The sequence below is a fragment of the Acomys russatus genome, chromosome 21 (genome assembly GCF_903995435.1).
Source record: "Acomys russatus chromosome 21, mAcoRus1.1, whole genome shotgun sequence".
Classification (NCBI taxonomy): Eukaryota; Metazoa; Chordata; class Mammalia; order Rodentia; family Muridae; genus Acomys; species Acomys russatus.
In genome coordinates, this window is record NC_067157.1 from 50,353,080 (window position 1) to 50,367,412 (window position 14,333).

General features: G+C 48.8%; 1 protein-coding gene across 6 annotated transcripts in view; it reads left to right on the forward strand.

Moving 5' to 3' along the window:
* Window positions 1-246: 246 nt before the first annotated feature.
* Window positions 247-14,333, forward strand: part of Arid1b (AT-rich interaction domain 1B) — a 353,377-nt gene continuing 339,290 nt past the window's right edge. For 3 of the 6 annotated variants that reach the window (XM_051164658.1, XM_051164661.1, XM_051164659.1), the window contains exon 1: window positions 876-2,486. In XM_051164658.1, coding sequence (XP_051020615.1) covers window positions 945-2,486 — 1,542 coding nt within the window. In that variant the 5' untranslated portion in view covers window positions 876-944. Of the gene's footprint in view, window positions 370-874; window positions 2,487-14,333 lie in introns of those variants that run through there. The other 3 variants (XM_051164663.1, XM_051164660.1, XM_051164662.1) reach the window with 3 other exon arrangements.

Sequence of the window (14,333 nt, forward strand, 5' to 3'; positions counted from 1 at the left end):
GCTTCCCAGCCCCTTCTCCTTCTTTTGTCTGCTCGTCAGACTCGTTTTCCACCTTCCTAGCGCTCCCTTTAGACGTGAAAACAAACACAGGAACGCGGGTTGGCAAGGAGACCGGAGGCACGAGGGGACAGAGCAGCTTCGGGCTGCGAGCGCGGGCAGCCGGGTCCCCCGCTCCTCGGGGCCGGGTCCAGCGCGCCAGGCCAGGCGAGGCAACACGGGGCGAGCGGGCGGGCGGGCGAGCGCTCGGCGGCGGCGGCCCCGAGTCCAGTCCGCGTTTTGCGAGTGCGCAGCAGCCCTCGGAGAGAAGCGGATAATAGTTGCTCCAGCTTGCTTGGCTCCCTCACGCCGCGCTGGGCCCGATAGGCTCAGGCAAGTCGTGCATTTTCCCCCCCATATCCGGGTTAGAGAGGAAAAAAAAAAAAAAAAAAAAAAAAAAGAGAGAGAGAGAGTGTGTGTGAGTGAGAGAGAGCGAGAGGGAGAAAAGTTTCATTGCAAACGGAACTATAAAACTTTCCGGCGGCCCAGGCCGGAGCGGGCGCGGGCCCCCGAGCGCAAAGGCGCGCGCCCCCGGCGGGCGGCCCGGGGCTGCGGGGGAGGGGAGGGGGTAGAGGGCGCCGCGCTTCCCCGCGGGCCGCGTGGATGCGCGCAGGAGGGGCGGCCGGCTGCGAGTGGGGACATTGTCTCCCCCCTACCCCGCCGGGCCGCGCCACGCCGCGGCGATCATGGCCGCGCGAGCAGCAGCGGCGGCGGCGGCGCGGGCGCGGGCGGGCAGCGGCGAGCGGCGGGCGCCCTCGGGGCCGCGGCCGGCGCCCGGGGCCCGGGACCTGGAGGCGGGCGCGCGCGGCGCGGCGGCGGCGGCGGCTCCGGGCCCCATACTGGGGGGCGGCGACGGCGGCCTGAATAATGTGCACCACCACCCCCTGCACCCCCGTCACGACCTGAACATGGCCCATAGCGCGAGCGCCGCGGCCGCCGCTAGCTCCAACAGCGCGCAGAGCGGCGGCTCCGAGGCGGCTCTCAAGGAGGGTGGAAGCGCCGCCGCGCTGTCCTCCTCCGCTGCCGCCGTCGCGGCCTCTTCCTCCTCGGCGGGCCCGGGCTCGGCCATGGAGACCGGGCTGCTCCCCAACCACAAACTGAAAGCCGTTGGCGAGGCCCCCGCTGCACCGCCCCATCAGCAGCAGCATCACCACCACCATGCCCACCACCACCATCACCACCATGCCCACCACCTCCACCACCACCACCACGCACTACAGCAGCAGCTAAACCAGTTCCAGCAGCCGCAGCCGCCGCAGCAACAGCAGCAGCAGCAGCAGCATCCCACTGCCAACAACAGCCTTGGCGGCGCGGGCGGCGGCGCGCCTCAGCCCGGCCCGGACATGGAGCAGCCGCAACATGGAGGCGCCAAGGACAGTGCCGCGGGCAGTCAGGCCGACCCGCAGGGCCAGCCTCTGCTGAGCAAGCCCGGCGACCAGGACGACGCGCCGCCCAAGATGGGGGAGCCGGCGGGCAGCCGCTATGAGCACCCGGGCCTGGGCGCGCAGCAGCCACCCGCGCCGGTCGCCGTGCCCGGGGGCGGCGGCGGCGGCCCGGCGGCCGTCTCGGAGTTTAATAATTACTATGGCAGCGCTGCCCCTGCTAGCGGCGGCCCCGGCGGCCGTGCTGGGCCTTGCTTTGATCAACATGGCGGACAACAAAGCCCCGGGATGGGAATGATGCACTCCGCCTCTGCCGCCGCCGGGGCCCCCAGCAGCATGGACCCCCTGCAGAACTCCCACGAAGGGTACCCCAACAGCCAGTACAACCATTATCCGGGCTACAGCCGGCCCGGCGCGGGCGGCGGCGGCGGAGGAGGAGGAGGCAGCGGAGGAGGTGGTGGAGGAGGAGGAGGAGGAGGAGCAGGAGGAGCAGGAGGAGCAGCGGCAGCAGGAGCCGGAGCTGTGGCGGCGGCGGCCGCGGCGGCGGCAGCAGCAGCAGCAGCAGGAGGCGGCGGTGGCGGCGGCGGCTATGGGGGCTCGTCCTCGGGGTACGGGGTGCTGAGCTCCCCGCGGCAGCAGGGCGGCGGCATGATGATGGGCCCCGGGGGCGGCGGGGCCGCGAGCCTCAGCAAGGCGGCCGCCGGCGCGGCGGCGGCGGCGGCGGGAGGCTTCCAGCGCTTTGCCGGCCAGAACCAGCACCCGTCGGGGGCCACGCCGACCCTCAACCAGCTGCTCACCTCGCCCAGCCCCATGATGCGGAGCTACGGCGGCAGCTACCCCGACTACAGCAGCCCCAGCGCGCCGCCGCCGCCGCCGTCGCAGCCCCAGTCCCAGGCGGCGGCGGCGGGGGCGGCGGCGGGTGGCCAGCAGGCGGCCGCGGGCATGGGCTTAGGCAAGGACCTGGGCGCCCAGTACGCCGCTGCCAACCCGGCCTGGGCGGCCGCGCAACAAAGGAGTCACCCGGCGATGAGCCCCGGCACCCCCGGACCGACCATGGGCAGATCCCAGGTAACCGCCGCGCCGGCCGGGCCTGCTTCCGCCCGGGCCTTGCGCCGCGAGCTCGACTTTCTTTCTTCGCCGGGTACTTTTCCCCGCGGCTGGCGGAGGTGGTGGGGGTGGCGGGGGCGCGGCGCCACCGGGCCAAGTCCGGAGCTGGCGGAGGCCGGGGAACCGGGCCGCCCCGCGCCCTCCCCGCTGCTGCGCGCCCGCGCCAGGCCCGGGACGGGACCTCGGTTCCCCAGGCCGCGCCCGCCGGGAGGATCCACGGCCCGGCCCTGGCTCCGCCGGCGCCCACCGTGTGCCCCAGGCGGGCGGGCGCGTAGAAGAGAGGAACTTTCTCTCTCCGCTGGGCCCCGGTCTGTTTCCCCATTACCCTTGCGAGGTAGAGGCAGGGAAAACGAGGTTAGCTTTGTGACAGCCGTGGCTGTTGGAGTTTGGATGTTTACCAGCAGGAATAAGACCCAGATTTACAACGACGCGGAGGCGAAATACTGTAAAATAACATCGATTCTTTCCTAAGAATAGCCGAGGAGCTCCATTATGGGGCTAAGGGCTCCTTGGAAGGAGTCACCTTCAACTGGGAGGCGATGTTGAAGGAATAGATTCCGGATCGATGGAACTTATTTTGATCATGGGTTTAGACTTTCCTTTTTTATTCAGCAAACCTAGTAAGGTGGTAGGCCAGTGAAAATGGATCGTCTGGATCGTATTTATGTGGATTTTCTTGATTTTGCTGTCTCCCAAGTCCTACAGCGTTGTTAGGAAGTGTCTTGCGCTCTGGCTGTTTCTTGCTAGTAGGCTGAGCCTAAAGACTGACTTGATCTCCTTTGCAAGGTTTGGAATTTGAATTGTGGAGGTAAACTGGCTGTAATAGTCTCCAGACAGCTGCCTCTGAGTTGACATCTAATCTGCCATCTGATTGGCTCCCCTCTCACCATTGGGCATTTAGCACTGCTGATGTAAATAGAAGTGTGGAGCAGTACAGTCACAAAAATTCCTGCCACAAATAATAACCGAACTCTATTCCAAGCAGATGGAAGGTTGAATACTATTTAGAGCTTAAATCGTTATGAATCATAGTTAGTAATAAGAGGATTAAATACAGAGAAACATGCTGTTGTCCAGTATTGGGCATTTATAAAACTCGGGGCTTTTGATGACAATCTTAAAGCATTACATTTATCATGGACTTTAATTGTAGACTGAAAATAGGAGCATTGAGGAATAATTAAAGCACAGATAATGCCAGTTTGGGCTTTGGAAAGCTTTTTGCAAAAGTCTGCGTTTTACAGATAGAACTATATTTTAATTCTACCAGCACACAGTTGATACATTAAAATTGCAGTATTCCGGTATGCTATATTTCTTGCTGATGTCTAATTACCTAAAATCAGAAGAAAGCTATATATTTGGTGATTCTTAATTAGCCTAAAACCAGAAGAAAGCTATGCATTTTTAGCAATTTGTGTTCTTATACTTGTGACCATTTTAAGATGGTCATGTGAACAAGGAGTGTTCCTTAGAATTGGCATATCTTAAAAATCCGTGAAATAAAACTGATTTTTGTAGAGAACAGTTGATTAAAAGAGACAATAAGTAGTTCTGTGGAATACTAAAAGCCATATCTTCTTTTGGTTTCTAGCAAGCATATAGAAATGCCCCCCAAATACTGTTTAATTCTCCTCCACTCTTTGGTTAAGCTGAGCAACGTGAGCCTTATTTGACCTGCTTTGAATCAGAGCAAACATTATAGGCAAGCTGTACTGGGCACTGTCTCTTCCAAATAATTTTTCCTTTATGCACGTCTCAATGTTGTGAAGTTGGGTGATGTTTTCTAACCCGAGAGATGGGAGTAGCAGTGTTCTTTTTATTTAGCTCGTTTGTTAGGGAAGGTGCATTTCAGTAATAGTGCATTTGAGGGGAGACTTGTCAGATACGGGCCTTAATTTAACAAATGATCATGTGACCCCCCCCAGGTTGGACATTGGTACCTGGTGTCTGCTGCTTCCAGCTCTACCAGGCCCGTGTAGTTAGTCTGCTTTAGTAAAATTGTTTGCCTATTCTCGATGGAAACCTTGGGATTTCAGTTTCTGTTTTTGATCCACGCAGTAAATGTGAAAGGGAAGTCTGGTAAAAATAAGCCCGTGGAGTGGTTAGGATGCTCATCGTTGTAAACTCTGAAGGGTGGAAGTAAGAGGCACATGGAGGTCCCTGCTACCTTAGGGCATTATCATTTCCTGATGGTTCCAATCACTGTAAGTATTTTTTGTTTTCTTGGAATGAGAGTGTATCCATTATGGCCTCAGAGTGGCCCTTGGGAATAGCTTTTTTTATCTCTGAGAAAAAAAGGGTGGACGTATGACCTCAATTCACAGATTTCTCTTAGCTACCTTACTGATAACACATAGACTGTTTCTTTTTACATTTTTTTCTTATCCTTTTGTTTTGCTTTTGGAAGAACAGTATTATTATTTAGTATTTGTTATGGTAACTGTGCTAGGTAGCCACTTATCCATAATATTAAATTATGCCAGACTGTAGGTCATATATTACAAAGTTAATATTAAATAATGGGCAAATAAATCTTTTTTGGCTTTTAATACATTTAGTTTCATTTTTGATTTTAGGCAAATGGTTTGTATTGGGTGGCTTTTGTTTTTGTTGTTGTTGTTGTTACTGGGAATAAAACCTGCCCATTGTAGGGAGAGGTCTTTTAAAGATAGAAACAAGCCATTTTATGATTTAGTTTGATATATAATTATTAAGGTAGAGCCAGTCTCAAAAGGAGCCGTAGGGACTGCTCACATACATCAACTTTTAGGAAGTACACATTTGTCTTGCATTCTGCGATGCTATTTTATCTTTATAGATGATAGTAACATACGATAAAAATGCTGTTTGACATTAGAAAGAAAGCAGCTAGTTTAGGTTTACAAGTCAGGAAACCCCAGTAGCCTTCCCGATTCCTTAAAATGAATCTAAGATGCAGTGTCTCTTAAGGTTGGCCCCTCCCCTTCTCTACAAAACCAGAGGTTAGTCTCATCAAGACATCGTGATGGCCTAAATGGATATATTTGCCTAAGAAATAAAACCAAGCCCCTCCAAACATTAAAAGTCTTTAGTTGTTTTGCTTTTATGTTGTATGGGGTGAAGAGATTTATAGCTCAAAATTGGTTTAGTTAGGCACCTTGATTTTTTTTTTTGGGGGGGTATTACTTAATTTTTACTATTTTTCTTTTTATAATAGTAATCCGTTTTAAGGCAGCTAATATAAAATTAAACTTACATTAATACTAAGTCAGATTTATTCCCGGGCACATGTTTTTACCTTTACTCTGTAACTGGAAGCAGCCGTTCTTCTTTTTCCTTTTTGTTTTTGTTGGTCTGTAATTAAGAATGCAGTTTTGGCCAGGCTTCAGTCATTGCATTCTCCTCAGCATGGTGGTGTGTGAGAAGGGTGCCATGGGTACCGGCATAATCCAGATCAGACGTGGACACTTAACCCCCGACTGTCCCGTCTCCCCGTTTGGAGCTGAGGAGAATAGCACCCTCACTCTGCTCTGAGAAGACCATTAATTCTGGTTGGAGAACTAATTTGAAAAACACAGGACTAGTGACGAGTACAGGAAGACTAACTCATTTTACTGCACAGTCATCTTTGGAAGAAAACCAGGGTAATAAATAGGGTTGTTGAGTTTTTAGTTCTGTTTCTCATTAGTGGACCATATTCCTTTATAATTTGGACTGGTGTGTGTGCAAAGGTGACTTCTGATAGAACAAGAGCATGGATCCTGTAGGCTACACAGCACAGTCACCGTCATGTCCCCATTGGCAAACCCAGAGCCTAGAGTGGATCCTTTCTGTTATTTAACCCTCTCCTTTCCCGGGAGGGGCGACCTAAAATTTTACCAGGTCTGTAAATTTTCCCAGCTTGTTTGGGGAGCGGTGCGGATGCAGTAGGGTCTGGCAGGTTTAGGGAACTAGCCTCTTGTTGTTTTGTTTTTGTTTTCTTTCCTACTGCTGTGTCCAGCTGCTGCTGCCGCCCAGGTTCTGGAGGCCTGTGTTCTGTGGCTCATGTCACGCTCATTTTGGGCTATATGTAGATTTGTAAATTTGAAGTTGATATTTATGTTTGATAAAAACTGCTGTGTGTTACTTAAAACAACAGATTTATGGAAAGCTGAAAATGAATATTAATAAGAATTCCATTAATTTTTGTGCAATATTTACATTTTCAAAATGGATGTTATGAAATTTTTATGGCACTATAACAGTGCTATTTTTACTTAAAGGGCCATACCCACTTCTTAGGCAGTTTTGGAACTGGGGCATTTTGGGCTGTGTGTGCTTTCTCAGAGCAGTGTTTTTTTTTTTTTCTGACGGAGACTTTTGCGATTCTCTGCGCTGCGTGCTTGCTGTATGTGCACCCGTGGAGCTGTGTATGCAAGCTTGCTATGTATGCAGCCTTGCTGTGTATACAAGCTTGTCATTGCGTATGTACGCTTACTTTTTATGTGTGAATGCTGTGTTTGCACAATTGCTATGTATGCGTGCCGAGGCTGAGGAATCCCAAGGCCCGTTCCCTGCTCCCTGTGGTGTGGGGGAGGAGCTCCAGGCAGAACCGTGTTTCCACCTAGAAGGTGTTTATATATCACAGATGCAGAATATTACACAGTGTGGCCAGGCCCAGTTTGGAGGCCATTTGCATAAGACTAAATGACCCCTTTTGGTTTAATTAGGTGGCTGAATAATTAACGCTGGTTTGAAACCTTGATGTACTTTAGTGACTTCTTTTCTCTTAGAAGTTCAATGACAAGAACAGGAGTAGGTATCATTAGTCACTCACTACCTGAGTGTCCTTAGGAATTTGCTTCATTTACCTATGCTTACATTTGACTAAATGTGCTATTGATGTATTTTTACTGCCATATCTTGCAGTTTACACCGAATGAACTTACTGAAGTGTAGTAGTGTGTGTCCTCTGTGGGTTTTCACCAAATGTATTTTACTTTTTAAGTTTTATTAGTTAATTAATTTATTTAAGACAGTTGTATGTTCCCAGGCTGGCCTGGAACCAGCCATGTAACAGAGACCTTGAACTCCTGATGGGTCTACCCATGTCCGAGTGTGTGGGATTACCAGTGTGGGCTGTGACCACAGTAGATTTATATAGTCCCAGGAGTGAACCAGGGCTTTGTGCACGCTGGACAAGAGCTCTACCCATTTGGAACAATTTTAAGCAAACCATTTCTTGAAATCGACTAAAGTTAAGTAGGATCCAGCAGGTTGTTTCCAAACTCAGGTCCGTATGGGTCACTGCCAAGTATGTTAGGAGGCTAGTGCTTGACAGATGAATTAATGATGAAATTGGCTTGTTTTCTCCAGAATGCTTACTTCCAATACAGACCGAGCGTGCACGGGAGATAGTCACTTCCACTGTTAACGTCAGGTAGATGGCAGCAGAATCTGGAATGTCGTGTCGAGCAGCACTGCCTTTTGGTTAGACTGCACGAGGGGCAGCCTGTGCAGACCAACCCCTAGGGTGCTCTTCTCAGGGTTGAGGTCTGGAGGAAAGACAAACCTGAGAGCCAGGCAAAAGGTTTCCCTTATTCAGCTATTCTGGAAGGGAAGTCATATTTGATGAAATCTAGAAAATCCTGGGTGACAGTTCCACACTTTTTCTCCTTTGGAATAGATTGCCAGAAAATTACAAGTGTTTAGGTGTGTATCTTCTTACATTAATGAGACATCCGTAGTGCAGCATGAACCGTTTAACCGTTTATAGACGTGGTTGCGTGGCACAAGGCAGATTTCATTCATGTACCGGCTTCTCTGCAGACTCTTCACCTTTGTAAACAGCACAGAGAAGCTGCCTCTTCCTTCTTTGTGTCAAACTTTGACCTTGCTGGCTCTCATCATGTGATATAATTAGGCTTTAAAAAAATTATCCTAGTTCTGACATTTCATAGTTTATTAGTAAAGCCTTTCTCAGGTTCCACTGGGGGCACCTATGGTGTTTTTCTTTTTAATTTTATTAATGTTAATTTCTAATGGCTTTGGTCTTTCTGGAGATGGGCGATTGTGTCATTACTGGGCATGGCATCCTAAGTGCCTTTCTCTGGTGGAAAGAGGGGGAGGGCTTAGTGGGGAGAAACCGAGGACCCTGGATGATTGGACGTGGAAATAAACTGTCATGTATCCTTCTTTATGCATTTTTCTTACTTTTGTATTTTAGCCCCTTTCAAAGCATGTTTGTTTTATATTTGTAGTGTCAGGGAAAATGATTTGCATTGATTGGAAAAAAAAATATTCTCTCTCTGTTTAAAATGGTTTGGGTGTTGTGCTACCACCCTCTCCCCAGTTACCAGAGTGGATGTCAGCCAAGTGATGCTGTGGCCTCTGAACATCCAGATTTGTGCTCTCTGCATCCGAAGTGTGGCTGCTGCTGGTAATGTCTTACGCCATGGCCCTGGGATTGTCTATGTAGGCCAGAGGTTGGCACCTTGTGTCGTCCTCAGTGCCTCTCTATTTTTTATTATCATCTTGAGACAGACTCTCTCTCTGAACCGGGAACTGACTGAATTTGGTAACTGGCTGGCCAGGAGCCCATGGCCACTTCTGCCTCTGCCTTCCCTTCTGTCTCCACATCTGACTTTCCCCCCCCCCCCCTCTTTTCTTTTCTTTTCCTTTCTTTTCTTTCTTTTTGGGGAGGAAGGGTCTTACATGCTCAGGATAACCTTAACCTAGTGCTGGGGTCACAAGCATGTGCCAACTTTGCTAGTTTTATGTGTATTGAATGCAGGGCATCCTACCTGATAGGCAAGCATTCTGCCAGCTGAATTCCATCTCCAGCCCTGTCCCTAGCCTTTATATTGATGATGAGAACTGAACTGCAGGGCTGGCTCTTCACCAACGGAGCCATCTCCCCAGCAAAACACCATGTTGTTGGTATTTAGTCCTCTGTAAATGTAGAAGCTCACAGAAAAAGTACTAATACATGTAAAAACTACTACAATAACAATGAAAATGATTGGCCTGTGACCTAAAATTTAAAATCTGCTTCAAAAGAGATCCTTGCTAGATTCTCTGCTTTAAAAAAAAAAAAAAAAAAAACACAACTTTTTTTTTTTATCATATGATATATTTTGACCATGTTTGTTAGATTCTTTCCAGTGAACAGCCGTGAGTGCATGTGTGAGAGAGATGTGAGATACACGTTAGGATTGTATTTTAAGGGTTGATGTTGCAGTGTAGTCAGCTCTTCAGTTAGAGACAGAGAGCACCAGATTCTAGGGAGAAAATGGACTTCCCTAAGAGCTCGTGTTGGGAGGCAACAGTTACTTAAGGGTGAACCTTTAGTAGTCATGAGTGCTGTGAGGTATGTGGCTGCCCCCGACAACCTGCTAGCAGATGATTACTGAGCACCCACCTGACGTGGACAGCAGTGGGGCTGAGGCCCCTGTTGCTCCCTGTGCAGGTGCTGCTGGTTCTGCCAGGGCTGGCTTTGCCATACCTGGACTGTGAGTGTTTGGCACCTAGGCTTGGAACATTGTGAATGACAACTATGTGGTTGTGCAGAGTGGGGGGGCCTAATGTTGGGGGGTGTTGTGGGGAGTGGGTTTTGGCGACACAAACAATTGCAGGTTATGTGATTCAGTAGAGGATGTTCTCCAGTGACTCTCATTTCTCCCAGTCAGTTACTGGCTTTGTGCCAGTGCAAAATGTTGCTCAGTTACAGGGAGTAGTAACCCAAACCGGGAAATTGGATTGTTAGATAGAATGCCCTTTCTCTTTTTCTCAGCTTTCTGCATCACACAGACTCTTGGAAACAGATAAACAGTAGGCTGGGCTTAGGGGAGCACCTTAGCTTGCTGGGTATTTCTGGGAACTGTTTAGCAGAGTATGCTGGCTGAGCAGTACTGAAGCCACTGGTCCAGGTCCTGAAATAAACCCCAGAAAGCCAGGCATGACTAGTAGGAATGGTTCTAGAATTCTCAGTGTCTGGCGCCTGTCTCTCTGCTGTGGGTGTCTCAGAAGTTCGTCCTCTCCTTACAAATGATTGGGAACCCCAAAATTGATCTAGAAGTTGACATCAACGTTTTGAAATGTTATCAACTGAATTAAGAATCCATTGTAACGTCTTAAAATTTCTTTTTGCCATTCATATGTAATTTTAAATAATAAATTCACTTTGCCTGGTGAGTTATGGGTGATCTTGAAAGTGGAAGTGGAAAATCTCGCTAAACTCTTCTGAGGAAGCAGACACAGCTCCCAGGGACTGGCACATTTGTTGTGTTTAGTTCTGTGATGGTTAGGAGTAAAGAGAGGGTAACCATAGTGGGCAACCCTCTTCTGATGTAGAGAGATTGTGGCTATGAATAGAGCAGGTCGTGGCTACGAGTCCAGCAGGCCTTGGCTTTTGTTGGCCTTGAACATTCATTTTCTCCCTTCCAAAGGGATTTGATTTTCTGTTTTGGAATGTTCTGGAGGGCTGGTTGTGAAGGCTTTCACTGAAGTCCTTCTGGCAAACCTCTTGACCCTTACTCTTTGCCCACCTGCTTGCTTCTGTCTCACTTTAGGGTGTGATCGAGGCCAAGGCTGTCCCATCAATTAGGAGATGTTTAGCTGTGTCCAGCTCCACACTTCTCTGCTCTTTGTAGACTCCAAGTAGCTGTCCACCACTGTCTCGCCTCTCAAGCTCTCAGGTGGGAGTGGGAGCTGAGAGCTATGCTGATACTCAGACCGTGGGTTGATTGCAGGGACGTACTAAGGGGGACTCCAGGTGACCTGGGAGGCCCCTGTGAGCTCATGTCACTGCTACCAGTAAGGGCCCAACTCTTTCCAACACTTACACTGTCTATTTACATGAACTGCAAAATCTACTGTCTTTCTAGGATCACTAATTTTCAAGATTTCAAAAATTAAGAATGAGGAGTCTGGGAGCTTCTGGGTACTCGGAGTTTGCTTCCATCTGTCCTTCCTTTCTTCCTCTTTTCTTTTTGGTTTTATGAGACAGGGTTTCTTTGTGTAACACAATCTCTGGTTGTCCTAGACTTGCTTTATAGATCAGGTTGGCCTTGAACTCACAGAGATCTGCCTAACTCCCAAGTGCTGGGCTTAAAGGTGTGCACCACAATACCCAGCTGGAGTTTGGTTTCTTATTAGCTAAGTTAACATGCTTCTTTTTGTATTGGCTTTAGCTTCATTGGAGGTATTACTTAGATTTGCTTCCTAACAAAATTATAATTTGCTATGTATAGGGGTTAAGGATGTTCATAAATACTCAAAATAAACAATGTGAAATCTGAGATTGCTCATGGCTTTCCTCAGAGAATGCTTTTCCAAGTATTTACTTTAAAATTTTTGTGTGCGTGTCTGTTTGTGGGTGAGTATGTGTGAGTGCAGGTGCTGGAGGCTGGAAAAAGGATGTGGTGGGGCTGGAGCTGCAGCCGTGTGAGCTGCCTGACAGAGTGTGAGGGCCTGGACCAGGGTCTTCTTGTAGAGCAGTATGCACTCTTCATCGCCGAGCCATCCATCTCTCCAGCGCCATTCCTGTTGTTTTTAGTGTTGAGAAAGCTATAACAGACAAAATTTAATTCTCTTATGAACAAGCGCTGAGTGCTGTTTGATGCTTTACATACAAAGAGTAAGTACTGCATAGGCTCCATAATTTCCCCCGGTAAAGCATCAGAAACTCCTGGGGCTTTGCAGAGCAGAAATTAAAGTGAATGGCTATAATGCTAATCAGTTCTTGTGCAAAAGTCCACAGCCTTCAAAGCATAGCGCTTGAAGGGAAGCCAACTGGGGGAGCCCTGGGTGGGACAAAGGGAACGGGGTCGAAGCAGAGAGCCAAGTATAGAGTAGGAAGATGCCACGGTGAAACCAAACACATTGTATGCTACCCGAAAACAGTAACAGGAAACAAAGTGTGCTGTCTTAGGAAATATTTGAAAGGTGCTTGGTAGTTTGTCTACAGTGCCCATGTCCTGATGCGTGTTGCTCACTTCCAAATCAGTTCGGTCACTGCTCAGTCTTTTAGGCATTTATTTGGGAGTTGATCTTGGGCGTGATGGTGTTGACAAGAAAGGGAGTCTACAGTGGATTTTGTCGGAGTGACATTTGTAAGATGCATTCTCCTAAAGAGATGGCCTCCCAGCTGGGCATACCCCAACACTTGGGAGGCAAATTGCTATGTCTCCAAGGCCAGCCCTGAGCTACCTAGTGAGTTCCGGTGCAACCTGAGGTACAAAGTAAGGCCCTGTCTCAAAAACAAACAAAAAAGCTCAGCAGTGTCCTTCTATCAGGTCCCTTAACCTCCCCTCACTAGACAGCCTTGTACCAGGGTCTTAGGATAGCGAGGGAGGCCTGCACTGTGCTTGGTTCTGTTGGGGAGGGGAGGAGGGAGCCCAACACTCAGCTTGGTTAAGTGGCTTCACTTAGGTCAGGATGAGGGGGGCACAGAGGAGCAGGAAGGCTCCTGCTGATCAGCCAATCAACTGAGACAAGGGCAAGAGCAGAGCACTGGATGATGGGATGGTTATTGCCTGTGTGACCTAAAGCAAGGCACTTTACATCTCTGTGCTTTGTGGAACCCTGCCAAGCTGGGAAAGAGTCTTTGTGAGGTTTCTTCAGTAGATTTGCTTAGGTACCATTGGCAACAGAAGGGACATTTGAATAGAGCAACAAAATAGTGTGTTTTCTCATCAATAACGATTTTAAATGAGTTTGATCTCTTACTCTGGTAGTTAATTTAACAGTCTCTCAGTTGTTTGTTTTTGTTTTCGATTCAGGGTTTCGCTGTGTAGCCTTGGCTGTTCTAGACTTGCTTTGTAGGCCAGGCTGGCCTCGAACTCACAGAGATCGGCCTGCCTCTGCCTCCCAAGTGTTGGGATTAAAGGTGTACGCCACCACGCCTGGCATTTTTTTGTTTGTTTGTTGTTGTTTTTAACGTTCAGAACAAATAGGTTAATATTGTTTTAAAATTACCAGTATTATTAGTGTTATTACCGGCTAGGTCCAGCTAGCAATCAATGAAGACACTGACACTTGTTATAGTTTAAAATATCCTTAGTTAACCTGAGGCAGGGCAGACATTAATCCTCTAAACTACTTCCCATAGTGGGGCAGGTATGGGATCCCTGCCTCAATCCCATGCCATCTGCTTCTACCAATTTCTATCAAGCTACTTCCCATCCATAATCTCAAATACTTGTTAATGTTCTTCATCTGGGCTGAATTCCCATCCACGCCTGTCATGTGCTTCTCCATCTAACCCATGTCTCCTCCTCCTCTGGTTTTTCTCTTCTTCTTCCCAGAATTCCTCTCTCTCTTAGCCCCACCTATCTCCTTTGCCCTGTCCAGGTGGGATGGCTTTTTATTAAGCAAAAGGTGGGTCACAGAGACAGCAAACAGTAATTAACATCAAAATACATCAGACTACCCCCAACAGGTTAATATTTGAAGTTTAGTTCTTTTTTAAAAAAAGATTTATTTTATTTATTGCATATGAGTGCTTTATCTGCAGAAGAGGGTATCAGATCACATTATAGATGGTTGTGAGCCACCATGTGGTTGCTGGGAATTGAACTCAGGACCTCTGGAAGAGCAGGCGGTGCTCTTAGGCGCTCTTAACCACCGAGCCATCTCTTCAGCCCTCCACCGAGCCATCTTTCCAGCCCCATTTCTAAACCAAATCACCTCACACCTTTTTCTGACTTTTCTTTGCCAAGCAGAGGAAAACTAAGCTGTTGAAGAGCTGTAAAACGTGGTCCATCGTTTTCAAGGCTGATACTGGGGTGAGATACCAAGGCAAATAGCTACGCAGAGAATATTTGTAGATTGTTAAACTTTGTGCTC